Source organism: Stegastes partitus, unplaced genomic scaffold (genome assembly GCF_000690725.1).
Source record: "Stegastes partitus isolate 25-593 unplaced genomic scaffold, Stegastes_partitus-1.0.2 Scaffold958, whole genome shotgun sequence".
Lineage (NCBI taxonomy): Eukaryota > Metazoa > Chordata > Actinopteri > Pomacentridae > Stegastes > Stegastes partitus.
This window is the reverse complement of record NW_007578689.1, coordinates 306,675-323,787: the sequence shown is the minus strand read 5'-3', so window position 1 is coordinate 323,787 and position 17,113 is coordinate 306,675. Positions and strand designations below refer to the sequence as shown.

At 46.4% G+C, this 17,113-nt stretch overlaps 2 protein-coding genes across 2 annotated transcripts in view; both read right to left on the bottom strand.

Moving 5' to 3' along the window:
- lamb1a (laminin, beta 1a) overlaps positions 1–6,014 on the bottom strand; it is a 33,745-nt gene extending 27,731 nt beyond the window's left edge. The window contains exons 1-7 of the mRNA XM_008294392.1: positions 5,879–6,014; positions 3,811–3,884; positions 3,383–3,571; positions 3,122–3,185; positions 2,841–3,043; positions 2,395–2,515; positions 1,946–2,134 (exon numbers count right to left, since the gene is read on the bottom strand). Of these exons, the coding sequence (XP_008292614.1) occupies positions 1,946–2,134; positions 2,395–2,515; positions 2,841–3,043; positions 3,122–3,185; positions 3,383–3,571; positions 3,811–3,884; positions 5,879–5,987 (949 nt within the window). The 5' untranslated portion in view covers positions 5,988–6,014. The remainder of the gene's footprint in view (positions 1–1,945; positions 2,135–2,394; positions 2,516–2,840; positions 3,044–3,121; positions 3,186–3,382; positions 3,572–3,810; positions 3,885–5,878) is intronic.
- Positions 6,015–7,337: 1,323 nt separating this feature from the next.
- LOC103366620 (laminin subunit beta-4-like) overlaps positions 7,338–17,113 on the bottom strand; it is a 52,961-nt gene continuing 43,185 nt past the window's right edge. Inside the window, exons 11-17 of the mRNA XM_008294391.1 lie at positions 16,087–16,284; positions 15,485–15,629; positions 15,075–15,282; positions 14,119–14,254; positions 13,869–14,036; positions 8,422–8,575; positions 7,338–8,085 (exon numbers count right to left, since the gene is read on the bottom strand). Of these exons, the coding sequence (XP_008292613.1) occupies positions 7,946–8,085; positions 8,422–8,575; positions 13,869–14,036; positions 14,119–14,254; positions 15,075–15,282; positions 15,485–15,629; positions 16,087–16,284 (1,149 nt within the window). The 3' untranslated portion in view covers positions 7,338–7,945. The remainder of the gene's footprint in view (positions 8,086–8,421; positions 8,576–13,868; positions 14,037–14,118; positions 14,255–15,074; positions 15,283–15,484; positions 15,630–16,086; positions 16,285–17,113) is intronic.

Sequence of the window (17,113 nt, the reverse complement as noted above, 5' to 3'; positions counted from 1 at the left end):
ACACACTGGCACACAATAACACTACTGTAACTGAATGAATTACAGTAACTACAGTATCCACAGTAACTAACTAGAGTAACTGAATAAATGGAGCCAGAAAATAATATTTGAGCTGAAAAGCAGGAACTTCAATAAAAAGTATTTTTTTAATGCTTCACTATTTTCCCGGTTTAACAAAGCTGTTTCCTAGTACACCTGCGTTCAGGTGAGATTTACCTGCAGGTGGCTGACGATGCAGAACGGTTCGGCTCGGTTCAGTCCGCAGGTGGAGGTGGAGGACATCTGGTGGGCTCGGCCAATCAGAAGGTCTCCAGTTGCTGGGTAGCAGCTGCCTTCAGTGCACATGTCGCTGAGCTCCGGGAAGGTGACGTCATCTGCGGAGGTCCCGCCCACTGAAGCCCCGCCCTCCTGAGCACAGGTAAACACCTGCAGAGCTGAGATCAGAAAACAGCTTCATATAAACAGGTGTGACGTGCAGGTGAGCTGCTGAAGCCCCGCCCACTGGTTGACAGATAGGTCAGAAAATCAAAGAAGAGCGTTCACAGTCGCTCGTCTCATTGGTCGATTTTGAAAGCTTGTTTTTATTGACAGGTTTTACTGATTACACGTTACAAATCTGATTACATGTAGACATGTAACTGAGTACATGTTTAAAATGCAACTGATTACATGTAACTAATTACATGTTTAAACTGTAACCGAGTACATTCTTCTTGTGTATCTGATTACATGTTTAAACTAACTGATTACATGTAACTGAGTACATTCTCCGGTGGATCTGTGTTTGTATTGAACCATCAGAGATCAATAAGTGGATCATCAGCTGTGCCTTGTTATCAATCATTCTGATCAGGTTCAGTTATTGATCATGAGCCGATCAGAGTTATTGCTTCCATTGAACCAGGTGGACTAATCGAAGCAGCTGATCTGGTTCCAGACCGTTAATCAATAACTTGTGTAAATGCTGCAGACGTCTCGACTTTCTTTGTTCTGACCCGATGAGTTCCAGCCCGTTTCTCTTCAGTGAGTTAAAGAAAGAACCCGAATCTGTTCAGCGGAAACTTAGAAAGCCAAAACTAAGAAGAGCCTGGTGTCGGGTTTCTAGCCCTGTGAGGACCACAGCTCACCAGCTGGATCTTTAACTTACTGGTAAAGTTGGTAAAGGTTGGACTCACCGAGCAGCAGCGCCGCCTGAAGCTGCAACATGCTGCACATTCCTCGAGATTCTCCCAAACTGTGAACTGAAAACCTCCTCAGATCGTCCTGATCCTCTGATCCTGGTCTGATCCTGGTCTGAGTCTGGTCTGTGCCGACCCCCAGACCCCCTCAGAGCTGCAGCTCCTCCTCCACACACTCAGCCTGCTGCAGAGCAAACAACTTTTCACAATAAAGCTCCAGCAAGACTGAAACAGCTGCAGCATCATTCAGCAACAGAGAAGTTTCACCCGACAAGCTGAATAAAAGCCACATAGACGTCAAATGCAACACAAATCACTCACACACACACACACACACACACACAAATATATAAAACTAGAATGAGTAGAGGACAGCTGACGGGTTACATTTACGTTATACATGAATGAAACAAGTAACTCAGTTCAAACCTCCAACAACAGAACTGATGCTTTTAAGTTCTTCTAAACACAGACGAGCAGTCAGCACTTGTACTGTAGTACACTGTAGTAAAACACTGTAGTATAACACTGTAGTACACTGTAGTAAAACACTGTAGTATAACACTGTAGTATAACACTGTAGTAACACATTGTAGTACACTGTAGTATAACACTGTAGTATAACACTGTAGTACACTGTAGTANACTGGGTTAGGGTTAGTTAAACTGTGAGGACTGGGTTAGGGTTAGTTAAACTGTGAGGACTGGGTTAGGGTTAGTTAAACTGTGAGGACTGGGTTAGGGTTAGTTAAACTGTGAGGACTCACGCTGGCAGATGTTGGGGTCTCGGATGTCTCTCTCCGGATGCTGGTAGTAGAACGGGCCACACTGCTCACAGTTATGTCCGGCTGTGTTGTGCTGACAGTCGTCACAAACACCTCCGCTGACATTTCCTGAAGCCACGAACACGGCTACATCGAAGTGACATGAGTCCGAGTGCTGGTTACAGTTACACTCTGAAGACACCACAGAACAAGAAGATGGAACCTTTAGTCAAACTGACAGAGTCACAAGTCGACAGAGTTCAGGTAAACATGAGTGTTGGTTGGGTTCGAGTTAGACCCACGGCCATTTGCTGCAGGTCCTTCTCCCACTCTGCTCCCCACAGATCCTGTCTCCCTCTGCACTGTTCTCTATAATAAAGGCTAAAAAAGCCCCAACAGCAACTTAAAAGAGATGGATGTATTATACGAGGCGTAGACAGGTGTGGACTCACTCTTGCAGGCATTGGTGTTGCGTCCCTCAGCCGGTCTCCAGGGAAGGTCGTGGTAAAAGTCCTGACACTGTTCACAGTTCAGACCTTTAGTGTTGTGGTTACACATGCAGTGACCGTGAACCTGAATCACATAAAAACACAAATAATCCATAACCAGTCATGCAGTGACTGCAGTAGGCACAACCCGACGTTTACACAGTGTAACTGTCAAGAGGTGCTGATTGTACAGTCGTAGGCTGTTACCAGTGTTTGAAAGAACTGCTTCATGACAGCTGTCATCAGGGTATGATTTTATTTAAAGTTGGATAAAGTTGATTTTCCAAACAGAAAACAGTATATAAATAAAAACAACGACAAACAGAAGACAGTGAATAAATTCCCCTTTAAGGTTAGGGTTAACCCTAACCCCCCACCCCCCAGACCCTCCAGGATTCACCAGGACTTACCATACCCTCCCGGGCCAGGCTGGACCCCTGGATTGGGGCGCACTCAGAGGCGTGGCCGTAGCAGAAGCAGTTTCCTCGGACCACCATGTCGTAGATTGCATAGTAGTACTTCTCCTTGATCTCCATACGAGAGTCCAACAGGTTGTCCCCGAGTGTGTGCAGTTTGGTGAACTTCACCCGCAGGTTAGTGATCTTCAACATGTCTGGAGAATAAAAATGACAAGTCAGTGACTGATCAATGATCAGTAACCCAGTTATTGTTTATTGAGGCTAAGACGTACTCTGGATTCGGGGGCTGTAAGGGTCATCGATCCTGAACGCTGGATCCAAAACTCTGAAAATCACCTGGACAGAAGGTACATTCATCAAAGAATAAGTACTATTAGCTGTAGCAGTAGTAACAGTACCAGCAACAGTAGTAGTAGTAGTAGTAGTAGCAGTAACATTAGTAGTACCATTAGCAGTAACAGTAGTAGTAGTAACAGTAACAGAAGCATTAGCAGTAACACTAGTAGCAGCCATAGTACTAATACTAGCAGTACCTCTCCTTCAGTGGATGGCTCGATGTCGGAGTAGCGTGAGTCACAGATGACATCATCGACCTTCTGCATCGGACCCTGGGAGATTGAGGGGAAGGACGTCTCGCAGTCGTAGGCAAAGTACCTGTAAACCTGCCACGTCGTCCCAAAGTCCGCTGACCGCTCGATCACCATGGCAGCAGGTCGAAACGTCTGAGGGCAGAACATTATAATTTCACTTTCACTGAGAATCACGCAGCACCAGGTGTGTTCAGGTGATCCAGGAATGTGTTACTGCAGGTAGAACATGATGCACCTGGTTTATGCAGCTCATGAGGTCCCACCTGTTGCCTGACCTCTGACTGTCCTGTAGTAAACTGCTGCAGCTTGGTTCATCTATCAGCCTGTGGTTACCCACAATCCCCTGCTGTGTGCATCTCTGTAGGACTCACCTTGAAGGTCATGATGAGATGTGTGAAATGGAACTCAGCCTCTAAGTTCAGCTGGATGGTGACGTTCTCCAGACCTGCAGAACAGCAACAGCACTCAACGGATTAATCAATACACCCCTCATCAATACCCAACAATTTACATCAGTCCATCAGATAGACTGAAGTCCACATCAGGTGACGGGCAGAGAGTCAACGATCAGTCATCCATAATATACTGACATCACTGCACACAAACCTGATCCACAGAGAAGAAGTGTGTCGAAAGAGCTTTCGATGTGTTTATCATGTAGATCAGATAGATGTAGTGATGTCAGCCATGTCTGGGTCAACTTTACCGACTCAGACTCAGAACACGAGAATGGATCTACAGACCAGAGAGCACTGATCAATAATGAGACGGCTGATCTGAGAGCTTCAGGCTCTATGAAGCGATCCAACTCATTTCATATTTGCTGATACTGTTCTCCGAGATAAGACACACTTCATGTATTTGTCAATTAGCTGCACTACCTGGTTGTTCAATCAAGATTCAGGATTTCTTTTTAGTCATTTCTCTGTGCATCTGTGTACACAAAAGAACCAACTATGGTTTCCCCCAGTCCAGGGTTAGGGTGGAGACTGCTGGAAGACAAGTGACACATGCTAACCCGAACTCAAACACAATATGTGTTGAAATAGCAGGTGGAGCCTCTTCCTGTTTCGGCCTGTAGGGACCAGAGGAGGCGCCACTCGGAGCAGAGAGCATTGTGGGAGCTTAGCAGCAACAGGACCATGACAGACTCTGAGGAGGTTCATGACCTCCAACCAGGAGTTTCAGGCAAACTGGGACCAACAGAGGTTGTGGATCACAGTGGCTGATGGAACAGGAGTGACTGAAACAGAACCATCAGGACAGGATGGACTGTGATCAGTTAATAAGTTACTTATTGATAATGTCACAGATCAATAAGAGGGTTATTGTAGATGAGCCTTTATGACACCTTTGTGATGTCAACAAAGGGTCAAGTTTAGCTTCAACACTGATCCGTGAAAAAGGCCTTGACTGATCCTGATATCTGTAATCGGATCAGAACATCCTGAGACACAACTGATCTGAAGCTGCTTGAGATCAGTGAATGAAAGCTGCTGACAGCGACGACCTGCTGAAGGTTTGCTTCACTTCGACTTTATTGTCATTAATACAACATCCCAAATCTCTGGGGTCGTGTAAAATGTGATGATTTGGAAACCGTACGTTTAACTGAAGACGAGTCAAAGACGACGCATCATATGACTAAAGTGAGAACTTTATTTTATTTTTGAAAACATTTGCTCACCAGGAGCTGAATTCAGCAGCTGCCTTCAAACAGGTTTATTTATTTAGGATGAAGGCTCTCCACCCAGGAATGAGTCCATGGCCTCCAGCAGGGACCCACAGCTTGAGAACCACTAATCAAGGAGAAGGACAAAGGCTGAAGTCTGCCTGAAACAACACAGCCTCTCATTCATGTGAACGACATCCTGCCAGCGCTGCGTTGGCCAATCACACGCCTTGATGCACTTTACATCATAAACCTGAAACTGTCGACAGCTGACCTGAGCGTCTCTGATTGGTCGATCACAACCTTGGATGATTGCTGCCGTTTGTTGTGACTGTCAGTGATGAGCTTTACACACATTTTTGTAGTCTTGTTCGTCAGCTACCTGTCCAGGTGAACCTGCCTTCACCCTGAGTCAGCTGGGATAGGCTCCGCCCCCCGCGACCCTAGTGAGGATTAAGGTGTGTAGATGATGGATGGATGTTCTTCAGCTAGCGGATAGCATCAAAGGGAACATGACATCCAGTCAGACTGCTGCTACCGCTGAAGCAGCATAAACCTGAACAAGCGTCTGTCTGCTCCTTTCATCGCATCAGACTTCTTCGACCTGAATACAAAGAGCAGAACAGCTCTGATGGAGAACTGCCTGCTCTGATTGTTCAGACGAAGGAACACAAACGGAACAAACTGCTCTGAAAGCAGCTGTTGGTTCTAACGTGTCAGTGAGTTCACGAGTCAGCTGATCTGTGGTCAGGTAACCTGCCTCTCACCGTTCTCAGATTGCCACCAGGTCTTCAGTCTGTTTGGGGCGAATGTGGTGACGACGTTCTCGATGCGATGGCTGCTCGTCTTATTGGCCAGCTCGTCGTACGGCGCCATCGAGTCGCACACGAAGCATTTCTTTTCATCCTGTTGAAGACAGAAGGTCAGAGCAACTTGTCAACGTGGCAGCGGACGAACAAAACAAAGCTCACAGTTGTCAGTGCAACTACCACAACGTTTTTATTATGTTTACATTCCAAGTACCATCTCTTCTGTAGTTTTACCTGCTGGGACAAAAAGCCAAGAGACTGTCTACATGCAGCACTATGCAGGTTCCACAGAAACTGAGGCTGGTGGACCTGAAGCACCTGAAACCACCTGAAACATCTAAACCACCTTAAAATCACCTGAAATCCAGCCTCAGTCATAAACCACAGAGCTGAGCCCAAGACAAAGTCTGTGAAGCAACATCAAAGGAAGTTCTGCTCTGAATCAGCTGGATGATGAAGGCTGACGGTCGTTTAAACACTTGAGCAGAATGAGAGCAGCAGCGTGGACAGAGATGGAGAAGCAGTCTGCTCAGCCATCAGCAACACAATCAGTACATGTAAGAACAACTGGACACTAAAATAACACACTGGTGATCTACAGACTGAGACATGGAACCAGTGGAACCAGTGGAACCAGTCAAACCAATGGAAACAGTCAAACCAATGGAACCAGTGAAACCAGTGAAACCAGTGGAACCAGGGAAATCAGTGGAACAGGTGGAACCAGTGGAACCAATGGAACCAGGGAAATCAGTGGAACCAGTGGAACCAGTGGAACCAATGGAACCAGTGAAATCAGTGGAACCAGTGGAACCAGTGAAACCAATGGAACCAGTGAAACCAGTGCAACCAGTGAAACCAGTGAAACCAGTGGAACCAGTGAAATCAGTGGAACCAGTGGAACCAGTGGAACCAGTGAAACCAATGGAACCAGTGAAACCAGTGGAACCAGTGGAACCAGTGAAACCAGTGGAACCAGTGGAACCAGTGGAACCAGTGAAACCAGTGGAACCAGTGAAACCAATGGAACCAGTGGAACCAGTGGAACCAGTGAAACCAGTGGAACCAGTGAAACCAATGGAACCAGTGGAACCAGTGGAACCAGTGGAACCAGTGGAACCAGTGAAACCAGTGGAACCAGTGAAACCAATGGAACCAGTGGAACCAGTCATAATTCCTATGGTTTCAGTTCAACATGAAGCTCCATGAAATCCACAGAAGTTTCTCTGAAACACTAAATTAAGGCCATGTTTACAGAAACAGCCTCAGACTGAGCATGCTCAGTTTATTTAGTCTCTGACTGGATCAAACAGTTTGACCTATAAAGTCTGTTTCCTGCAGAAGAACATCTGGACAAACATCTGGCTGAGCTTCCTTATAAGGACTTTACAGCGGAAACACTGAAGACACNGACCATGAACTTTATGCTGACACACTGATGGTTCTGGATCTGAAGCTGCTCTGAAATGGCTCCATGTGACTTCCTGACTGGTTCCTCAGACGTTCCCACTGTAGAATCTGAGTCTAATGAGTGGATCAGATGGTTCTGTTGAAACTGGATCAGAGGAGTCAGCAGCTGGAGTCGATCAGAACCACTCAGGAGACGTTAAGAGGCCACGAAACTAAGAAAATTGAATTGACAAGGCGCCTGTGCAGCTTAACGGGTTGAGCGGGCGACCAATAATCAGGGCTGTAGTCCCCGATGCAGTGGCCATGGGTTCAAATCCGGCCCATGGCCATTTGCTGCAGGTCCTTCCTCCACTCTTCTTCTCCCTACTTTCCTGTCTTACTCTCTACTATCCTGTCAAATAAAGCCGAAAATCAAAAAAAATAAAGAAAATTTAATTCACACGTTCTCCATCACAAAAACTGATACTTCAATTTGCTGTATGTATATTTTTAAACAAGCAAATTTTGTCATATTTCACGACCTTTAATAAATCAATCAATAAAGATTCCATCATCCCACGTGCTGTTTACAACTCTGAGTGTGTATAAGAGCAGTCCTGCAGTACTGTGCAGTGTTTATGAGGTACATGTGATGTATCCTTCGGCTCGGCTGGAGATCTCCTGTCGCAGTGAATCCACCGTCTGCAGCAACTCAGACACTTCAGCTGCTTTCTGGTTTTTCCTCTGAAGCAGCTGCTGGATCTTCTGCTCCAACTCTGTCAGAAACACAGCAACAGGTTTAATAAACCAGTAAACCTCTGTGAGTTGATCAATAAACATGAATCATCAATATGCAGCAGCTCTGCAGCCAAAAGGACTCAATCAGCCGATTGATCATTTAGATCAACTACTATTCCTGCTGATAGTATTACTCCTGTCAGTATGAGTGTTTGCTGACAGTATTACTGCTCCACCAGTGGTACCGTCTGGTACCATCATGTGATAATCTTGGTGTTAATAGAACCAGTGTGATACTGCATGTTAACTGTGGTTTGGTTCTACATGTATGTACTGCGATGCTGACTGATGACAAATTAAAGTAAGAAAGGCACCTTGTATCTGTCGGAGTTTGTCCTCCACTTCTCTCTGGACGTCCTCAGCCTCCTTCATGATGTTTTTCAGTTGATCTGCAGCTTCACCACTAACAGTCTGATTCAACTGTTTCTGCTTCAGAACCTCAAATAGCTTCATTACATCATCCAGCTCCTGGTGGAGGGATAGCCAATAAAAACAGTGCAACATCAAAAGAGCATGTTGAGAAAATGTTGTTCTCTCTGAATTCAACCGATCAACCCTATTCTAACCTTGGAAGAACCCACACTCTCCCCTGAAAGAGGTTGTACATGTACAATTCCTGAAAAAGGCTCTAAAGGGTCAGTTCCTGCCAGAGGTTCTACAGGAACGGTTCTTGAAAATGTCCAACAGGATCAGTTCCTGACAGAGGTTCTACATGTACAGTTCCTGAAAGAACTTCTCTATCATCCCGAGCCTATCTCTCCACCTCGTTACATATTTCATATCTATGGAGAATGGACACTTCTTTAAGACACACTGGCTTGCCCGGTCATGCCCCACAGGTTAACTATAAGCACCTGTGCTGCTGGGAATTCACTGGTTGTTTGAGCTCCCCTCAGTCAGGGTGCAGTGTGATGATCCATTCTGCTTCAAAAGAAAGACCTACGTGTATGGGTTACAGCATACATCCACTGAACTGTTGTGGTTTGGGCATCTGTCTGCAGGCAGCCTCCCTGGAATGCTGTTTGCTTGTTCAGATTTCATTAGACTTGGTCTTTCTTGCTCCGGCTCCTGCGACTGTGATCCCTGATACTGGTGTATTGCTGGGGTGCAGCAAATCAGTTTGGTCGAATCCCCACTAAGCGCCGATTTCTCGGTCAGGTCAGCGGGTGAGGAAACTTTCCTCCAGCCGTGTTGGTGTCTCACTGCCAACATGAAGCGTATTGGTGTGGTGCTGCTGACACGCTCAGTGGTAGTCCGTGTCAAGCGCAAATCTGATTGGCTAACAACGGATGTCTCCTGTCTCTCTCTCTCTCTCTCTCTCTCATATCGATTCAAATCCCAGATGTCCAAAACACATGCCAAGTCCCAAACTGTCCCTCTGGGTGAAGCAACTATACCAAAAAGTGCAGTTGTATGAGCATAACGCCAACAGGTTTACCACGAGGTTGGATGTAAACAAGGAAGCGAGTCATTCCGTGTTAGTCCTAATCCCCGCCCCCTGAAATAGCATGGCAGTGTAATGACAGCTGTGGCTGGCCACCAAGGGCATTTCTGTGTGGGCTGTGGCATTTCCATGCCTTTGGAGGATGGACATGAAGTGTGTATTATGTTTAGGTCACCAACTTGCATTGCTATCGAGAAAGAGCCTACAGTTCTGCATGCACTGTTTCGTTATGCCTGCACGTACAAGAGAGGCCTATTGTAGGTTTGCAGTAAAACGTGCAGGTTCCTCTGTTCCTGCAATTCCAAGTAGGAAAACTAAAAGAAGGGCTGAGCCTACAAGAGATAGGGGGGAGTGTTCAAGCCTTGGCAGGTTACCGGACCCTCCCCTGTTATCAAGCCTACAGCAGTCCGTCCCCTCTCCTCTATCTCCCCCAACTCCAGAGTTGGAGGAGGAGGAAGGGGAAGACATGGATGTGGAGACTATCGCTTTTATGTGGTTATTGGTAGGGCAACCAGGACTCTGCGTGTCGCCCTCTCTGAAAACCTCTGGCCACCCTCCTCCTGGTTTGTGGAGGATGGGGAGACACCCAGCACACCAGCACAAGTGTCCCTTTGCCTGACTTTAATGACCTAGTGTGCAAACAATTCAGTGCACCAGCTACACACAGGCTGTCTGCATCATGTTGGATACTGTCTAACATGCAAGGCAGCGAACAAATTGCCTGTGGGTCATTCCCCCCTTGGATCCAGCTCTCACACCACTTGTTTCTCCCTCCAGCTCTATTTAAGATAGAGCCACCTGCTCTAGCAAGAACTTCAAGATTATGGATGGCCTGCTTGCAAAGCTGCACAGGGATATGGCTACACAGACCAGACTGGCTAACACTGGAGCCATCACGTCTCTTTACCTCAGTCACCTGTCTTATCAGGTACAGGACAGTTCTAGGGGTTCCAGCATTGTGAATGAGCTCCAGTCGGAGTCTTCATAAATCTCCTCCATTATGAAGGAGCAGGCAGTGGCTTCAGGGAGACCTTTGGCTTCATTTTGGGTTGCTAGATGCCACCTGTGGCTGTCTCAGCCTCAGCTTCAGCAAGGGGATTGAGACTGTTTTCTGAAGATCCAGGTGGACTGAATAAGACTGCTTTGAGTGGCTCGCCTTTGGACCCACATGCCATGATTCTCAGTGATTCTACCTCTCTTGGATGGAACACTATGGGAGCTCCTGCTTAAGAGGGACCTGCTGTCTCAGGCCAGTGGGACCCTGCTCCACCACTTTCCTGTAGAACTCAGATTGGTGGTCTGGCCCCTGACAGGGACAGGCTCTTTGCCTTAGGCTTGTCAGAGCCTGTAGTGTGGACTGTGCATGTAGTGCAAAGCCCGGGCACCATCCACCAAGGCTGCCTATTCATACTGTTGGGGGGGGGGGTTTCACTGCTTGGTGTGGAGTTCACAAGGTGGAACCTTATGTAGCCACAGCCCAGGAAGTCCTGCTATTCTTATAGTCCCAGCTTGAGGCAGGAAGGGCTCCCGTTACCTTGCAAGGTATGGTGGCAGCAATCAAACTTGTTTGTGTGGGTGAATGCACACTTAGTGACGGCAGCTGTTCTTTGATTTTATATTTCTTTAGAGGTGTCCAGAAACTTACAGTTTGCAGGAATAGGCCCTTGGTCCCTCCATGGGACTTAAGTATAGTCCTAGATACACTTCATCATCCCCTTTTCGAGCTTCTTGGGGTGGCCGAGTTGAAATGGCTTTCCCTTAAGACTGCATTTCTGCTAGCAATACCTTCTGCCAAGAGAGTAAGCGAGCTTCATGCACTTTCAGTTCACAGTGAATGCTGCAGGCTTTTGCCAGAGGGGTCGGGTGTAACTCTTCATCCAAATCCGGCATTGCTGCCTAAGGTTTTATCCAAGTTCTACTTGCCCCAGTCAATTGAGCTGTGATTACTCACCACCTCTGAAGGAGACAAGGGGGATTAGTGCCAGTCAACGCTATGCCTGGAAAGGGTTTTGGACAGAGTGCGTCCAGCACACACGGTCTCATAGGACAACTGATCAGCCCTTCGTCTCCTTTGACACCAGGAATTTGGGCAAGCCCTTGTCAACATGTAGACTGTTCCACTTGGTTGTGGGAACATTTCAGCAGGTGTATGTGCTCTCAGGGGTGCCTGTTTCATCCAGGGTTCAAGCATACTCAACTTATAATGTGGCTACCTCATGGGCCTTGTGGCAGGGAGCCTCGCTGACTGCCTTTGTACAGCAGCCACATGGTCATCTGAGTCCACCTTTTCAAGATTCTATTGTCTGAATGTAGCGGCCAGTCCCTCCTTTGTGGAGCAGGTGCTGAGGGAGGCTCATCAGTAGATGACTGGGCTAGAGTAGACCTCTACCTATATTTGAGGTCTCCTTTGGTGACTTACTTGTCAATCCAAGTGGCCAGTTCATTGACAGATTCAGCCTTTGCGTCTTGTGGGGCCTTAACCTGCGTTCCTTCGGCTTGTCCTGCATCTTGCAGATGGACCTGAGTTGGGGTCATTCCACATAAACATGTAATACACTATATTGCCAAAAGTATTTGCTCATCCATCCAAATTATCGGAATCAGGTGTTCCAATCACTTCAATGGCCACAGGTGTATAAAATTAAGCGGCTAGGCATGCAGACTGTTTTTACAAACATTTGTGAAAGACTGGGTCGCTCTCAGGAGCTCAGTGAATTCCAGCGTGGAACTGTGATAGATGCCACCTGTGCAACAAGTCCAGTCGTGAAATTTCCTCGCTCCTAAATATTCCTCAGTCAACTGTCAGTGGTATTATAACAAAGTGGAAGCGATTGGGAACGACAGCAACTCAGCCACGAAGGGGTAGGCCATGTAAACTGATGGAGCGGGGTCAGCTGATGCTGAGGCACATAGGGAGCAGAGATCACCAACTTTCTGCAGAGTCAATCACTACAGACCTCCAAACTTCACGTGGCCTTCAGATTAGCTCAAGAACAGTGTGCAGAGAGCTTCATGGAATGGGTTTCCATGGTCGAGCAGCTGCACCCAAGCCATACATCACCAAGTGCAATGCAAAGCGTAGGATGCAGTGGTGGAAAGCACGCCACGGTGGAGACACGTTCTCTGGAGTGAGGAATCACGCTTCTCCATCTGGCAATCTGATGGACCAGTCGGGGTTTGGTGGTTGCCAGGAGAACGGTACTTGTCTAACTGCATTGTGCCAGGTGTAAAGTTTGGTGGAGGGGATTATGGTGTGGGGTTGTTTTTCAGGAGCTGGGCTTGGCCCCTTAGTTCCAGTGAAAGGAACTCTGAATGCTTCAGCATACCAGGAGATTTTGGACAATTCCAAACTCCCAATTTCGTGGGACCAGTTTGGAGATGGCCCCTTCCTCTTCCAGCATGAAGGTGCACCAGTGCATAAAGCAAAGTCCATAAAGACATGGATGGCAGAGTCTGGTGTGGATGAACTTGACTGGCCTGCACAGAGTCCTGATCTCAACCTGATAGAACACCTTTGGGATGAATTAGAGCGGAGACTGAGAGCCAGGCCTTCTCGTTTAACATCAGTGTGTGACCTCACTGGAACAATGGTCAAAAATACCCATAAACACACTCCTAGACCTTGTGGACAGCCTTTCCAGAAGAGTTGAAGCTGTTCTAGCTGCAAAGGGTGGACCGACGTCATATCGAACCCTATGGATTAGGAATGGGATGTCACTTAGGTGCATATGTGAGTCAAGGCAGGTGAGCAAATACTTTTGGCAAGATAGTGTATGTAACTAGGTGAAGAGACAGTCTCTTCACTCAGAGAACCGGGGTTACAATGTGACCCTACGTTCTAAGAAGGTGATTCCTAAGAGGTTCTACATGGATGGTTGCTGAAAGAGGTTCTACGAGGGTGGGTTCTGAAAAGGTTCTACATGGACGGTTCCACCAAGTGGTCCTACGGGATAGATCCTGAAAGAGCTTCAACATTGGTGGTTCCTGAATGAGGTTATTTGGGGTCAGTTCCACAAAAAGTTCCCACACTGATGAGCCCTGAAAGAGGTTGTACATGGATTGTTCCTGAATAAGGTTCTAAGTTGTTGGTTCCTAAAAGAGACTCTACAGGAATGCTTCCTAAAAGAAGTTCTACATTCATGTTTCCTGAAACAATGAAGATGGTTCCTGATAAAGGTGTTCTGCTATAAAACAACCTGCGAGTTCCACAGTGGAAAACAGCCTGAAGACTTTACAGAATTCTATACAAACTGATAAATCTAACTGCTCCGTTTTCTGACTCAAACATTTTGTGTCTGTAGAGATATTAAAATGTACCGTCTGCGTTTCTGTAGCATTGCTTAAAGCAGATTCTGCAGCCTGTCGAGCCTCTCGGGCCATCTCTCTGTTCTGTTCAGTTTTGTTCTTCACAGCTTCGATCTCTTTCAACAGATGGTCAGATGGATTCATCAGATTCGCCTCCATATCATCCAGTTTGTCTTTAGTCTGAAACATGACAGAAAAAACGTGTGACCACATCAACAAGAGGCAGGGCTGAAGGGATGTTGGAGGTATTTAGGATTTTTACTTCTTGGATTCTGTCCTTGGCCTCGTCTCTGTCTTGGCTGGCTGTCTCCAAGTTGTTGTTGGCTTCGTCCTGAGCTCTCTCTGCTTGATAAATGTCTCTGCTGATGTCTTTCACGTCAATGTTCTTCGTCCGCTCCCTAAACACAAGTAAGCAAAACAACGTGACTTCAACATGCAAAGTTTTTACTTGTGAACAGACCAGGACTCAACCAATCAGTAATTAATTCATCAAAAGGTGAAAACCAAACATCTTCTGGACCACCTGGATTCAGTCATATTTTGTATTTATTTTAGCATCCTCTTTTAGCATCCTCAGTCAACACAGTAAACATTATGCCCAACAGAAAAACACAGGGAAAAGCAGGAACAAAGGTATAAATTAGTCACACTGCCACAGATCAAAGTGTTGAATTTGACAAAGCATTAAAGAGATGCTCCATTTCTGCTGTGGTGCTGCTGATGTCATTTAGACATGTTCAGAGATTCTGGACTGAATAAAAGAGATTCAGTTCAAACTGGACTGAACTGAAGGTCTTCCTGAGGTCCGGAGTGGATCTCCTGGTTTACTGGACTGAACTGATTTGTATTATTTTCTCTGCGAGGTGAAACGACCTAATTTTTTTCTGTTTCTTTTGAACCGAACTGAACTGAATAAACTATTTATCTTTAAAAAGAACCGAGTGGACATATTTGGGATTGTTTTCTGTGTCTGTGTTCATATTTTGCATGACTGAATTTCCCTTCTGGGATAAATAAAATATTTTTCATTTCATTTCATTTCATTGGTGATGGCTACCAAAAAAAGTGTTCATTGGTTAGGGTGTTAAGCATTTTTCTGCTTGCATTCTTTGTGTATGTTGCTTGATGTTTTAGGAAAAGACAAAACTGCCCTACATGCCAGGAGAGACACCTGGCTGGCACCCCTATGCCTCAGCTAAACCGTCACACCACACTCACCTGAGCTCCTGAGCTTTCTGCTGTAGATCCTGGGCAGTCTTGGCTTGATTCTCCAGATTCTTCAGGTCGTCCTGGAATTTGGTTGCATTGATCACCAGATTATTGATGTCATCGATCATCGATTGGATCTGATTGGGTGATCGTGGCAGTTGGATGTTCAGAACAGCTTTGGCCATTTTCTCGATGTCCTCTGGAGGAACCATGTCGTCTGTAAGGGAGGAACAGTGATGGATGATGGTGAGATGCTTTCCTGCAGACCACCACATCACAGGTTTGCAGAGAAAACGTCTGATTTATGACTTATTTTCTGTCACAGAGTTGCATGTCCCTGACTTGTTCCGTTTTCTCTGGCTCCGATAAAGTGGATTGGGTCGGGAACTTTACATGGAGGACGGATTGTGTGATCTTACCCAACAGGTAGTCTTTGACTCGCTGGATGAGCTCCTTGGTCTTGTTTTTCTCTCTCTCCATGGAGTCGGCGTTGCTGTGGATCTGGTCCTGCAGGTCCTTCGCCTGGTCTTTGGTGTCCTGAGCTGCTCGTTTTGCATCATTGATCTGACACAGAGCAAACAGCGATGTCATCTATTGTACAGTGAAGACAGTCGGTGTGCAGAGTTCCTACAGCAGCCATCACAACCTTCATCACAGTCACTAGGGTCAGGCTTCATCATCAGTGCAGCACTGAGATCCACCAGCCTGCAGACAGCAAATATTACCTGCAAACACATTTTGTATTACAGCATCACACAGCGAAGGGCTTTTATTATTCAACCAACCCGAACTGATATAAACGAGGTGGACAAAATAACAGAAACAGCAGTCAGTACAAAGCGATAGAATTCACCAGCAGCAGAACTGAATCAGCACAGTCGGCTGATGTGACAACCTGGATGCTGATTGTACATCTCGACCTGCTTTGATGATGTTAGTCGGCTTGTTTCTGCATCACATTTCCCAGTATGACTGCCCAGTGTGTACACCCGTCCTCCCAGTGGCTCCATTGTGAACCTACCTTGTTCTTGGACTCCTGCAGCCTGGATGGGAGGTTGATGAGCTGCTCCTTCACTTTCTCTGCTGTTTCTGAAGCTTTCTGACTGATGGGAACGACTCCGTCACAGTTCGGACCTCCACACTTCCTTGGACCCAGAGCCAGAACACAGAGTGCTCCACCGCATCCTGAACAGTCCTCCAGAGCTGGAGCTCCACAGATCTGCATCAGACCACAACATCATTTCTGGTAGTTTTTCAGCAGCACTTTGTGATTTATATCCTGACATTTATGAGATTTATAGTTTAATATTTATAGGCTGACATGCTGCAGCTCCGTCTTAACCTGATGCTTGACTTAAAGCAATGCATCATTGTAGTCAGAGCATTCTCAGCTCTGTGGCTCTCAATGAAATAGAAATAACAAAATGTTGTGTTGCTTTGGCCGGTATTTAAATTGTGATTTTCTCCTTTTACATATTTTCATAAAACATGGTTTCCTTTCACGTACGTCAACTAACTGATGTAAACCTGCATCTGGCCGGAAAGCGTTTCACAGCGACGTGTTTTGGTGACTAAACAGTGCGTCTGAATATCAAGTCAACCGCAGTGGAAAACAAACACACCTGAACTTCTGCTTGATGTCAATTGTCTGGATCAGTACTCAGGGACACTGGGCTCACTGCAGGGAACTTTGTTCAGGTTCAGACAAAATGCTGCCGTCCGACAGAAAGTCTGAGGCAGTACTGACACAAAATCAAGAAACATTTCCATATTGATATACCCTTGATCAGATCCTGATCAATAAAGTGACATCAACGAATTAGCGGGTTGGTCCAGTAGTTGCAAAGTTGGCAGTTTGATCCCCGCTGCACTGAATGCACGGACAGCAGGCAAGAAGCTTGCATGTGTAGGTAGAAAAGCGTCATGTAAGTTCATTTAAATTAGGCTGATTGATTGTTACTTGGCTGCAGGTGACTCAGTGGTTAGCACCGTAGCCTCACAGCTAGAAGGTCACCAGTTGGCGTCCCGGTGAGGACACCCGGGATCTT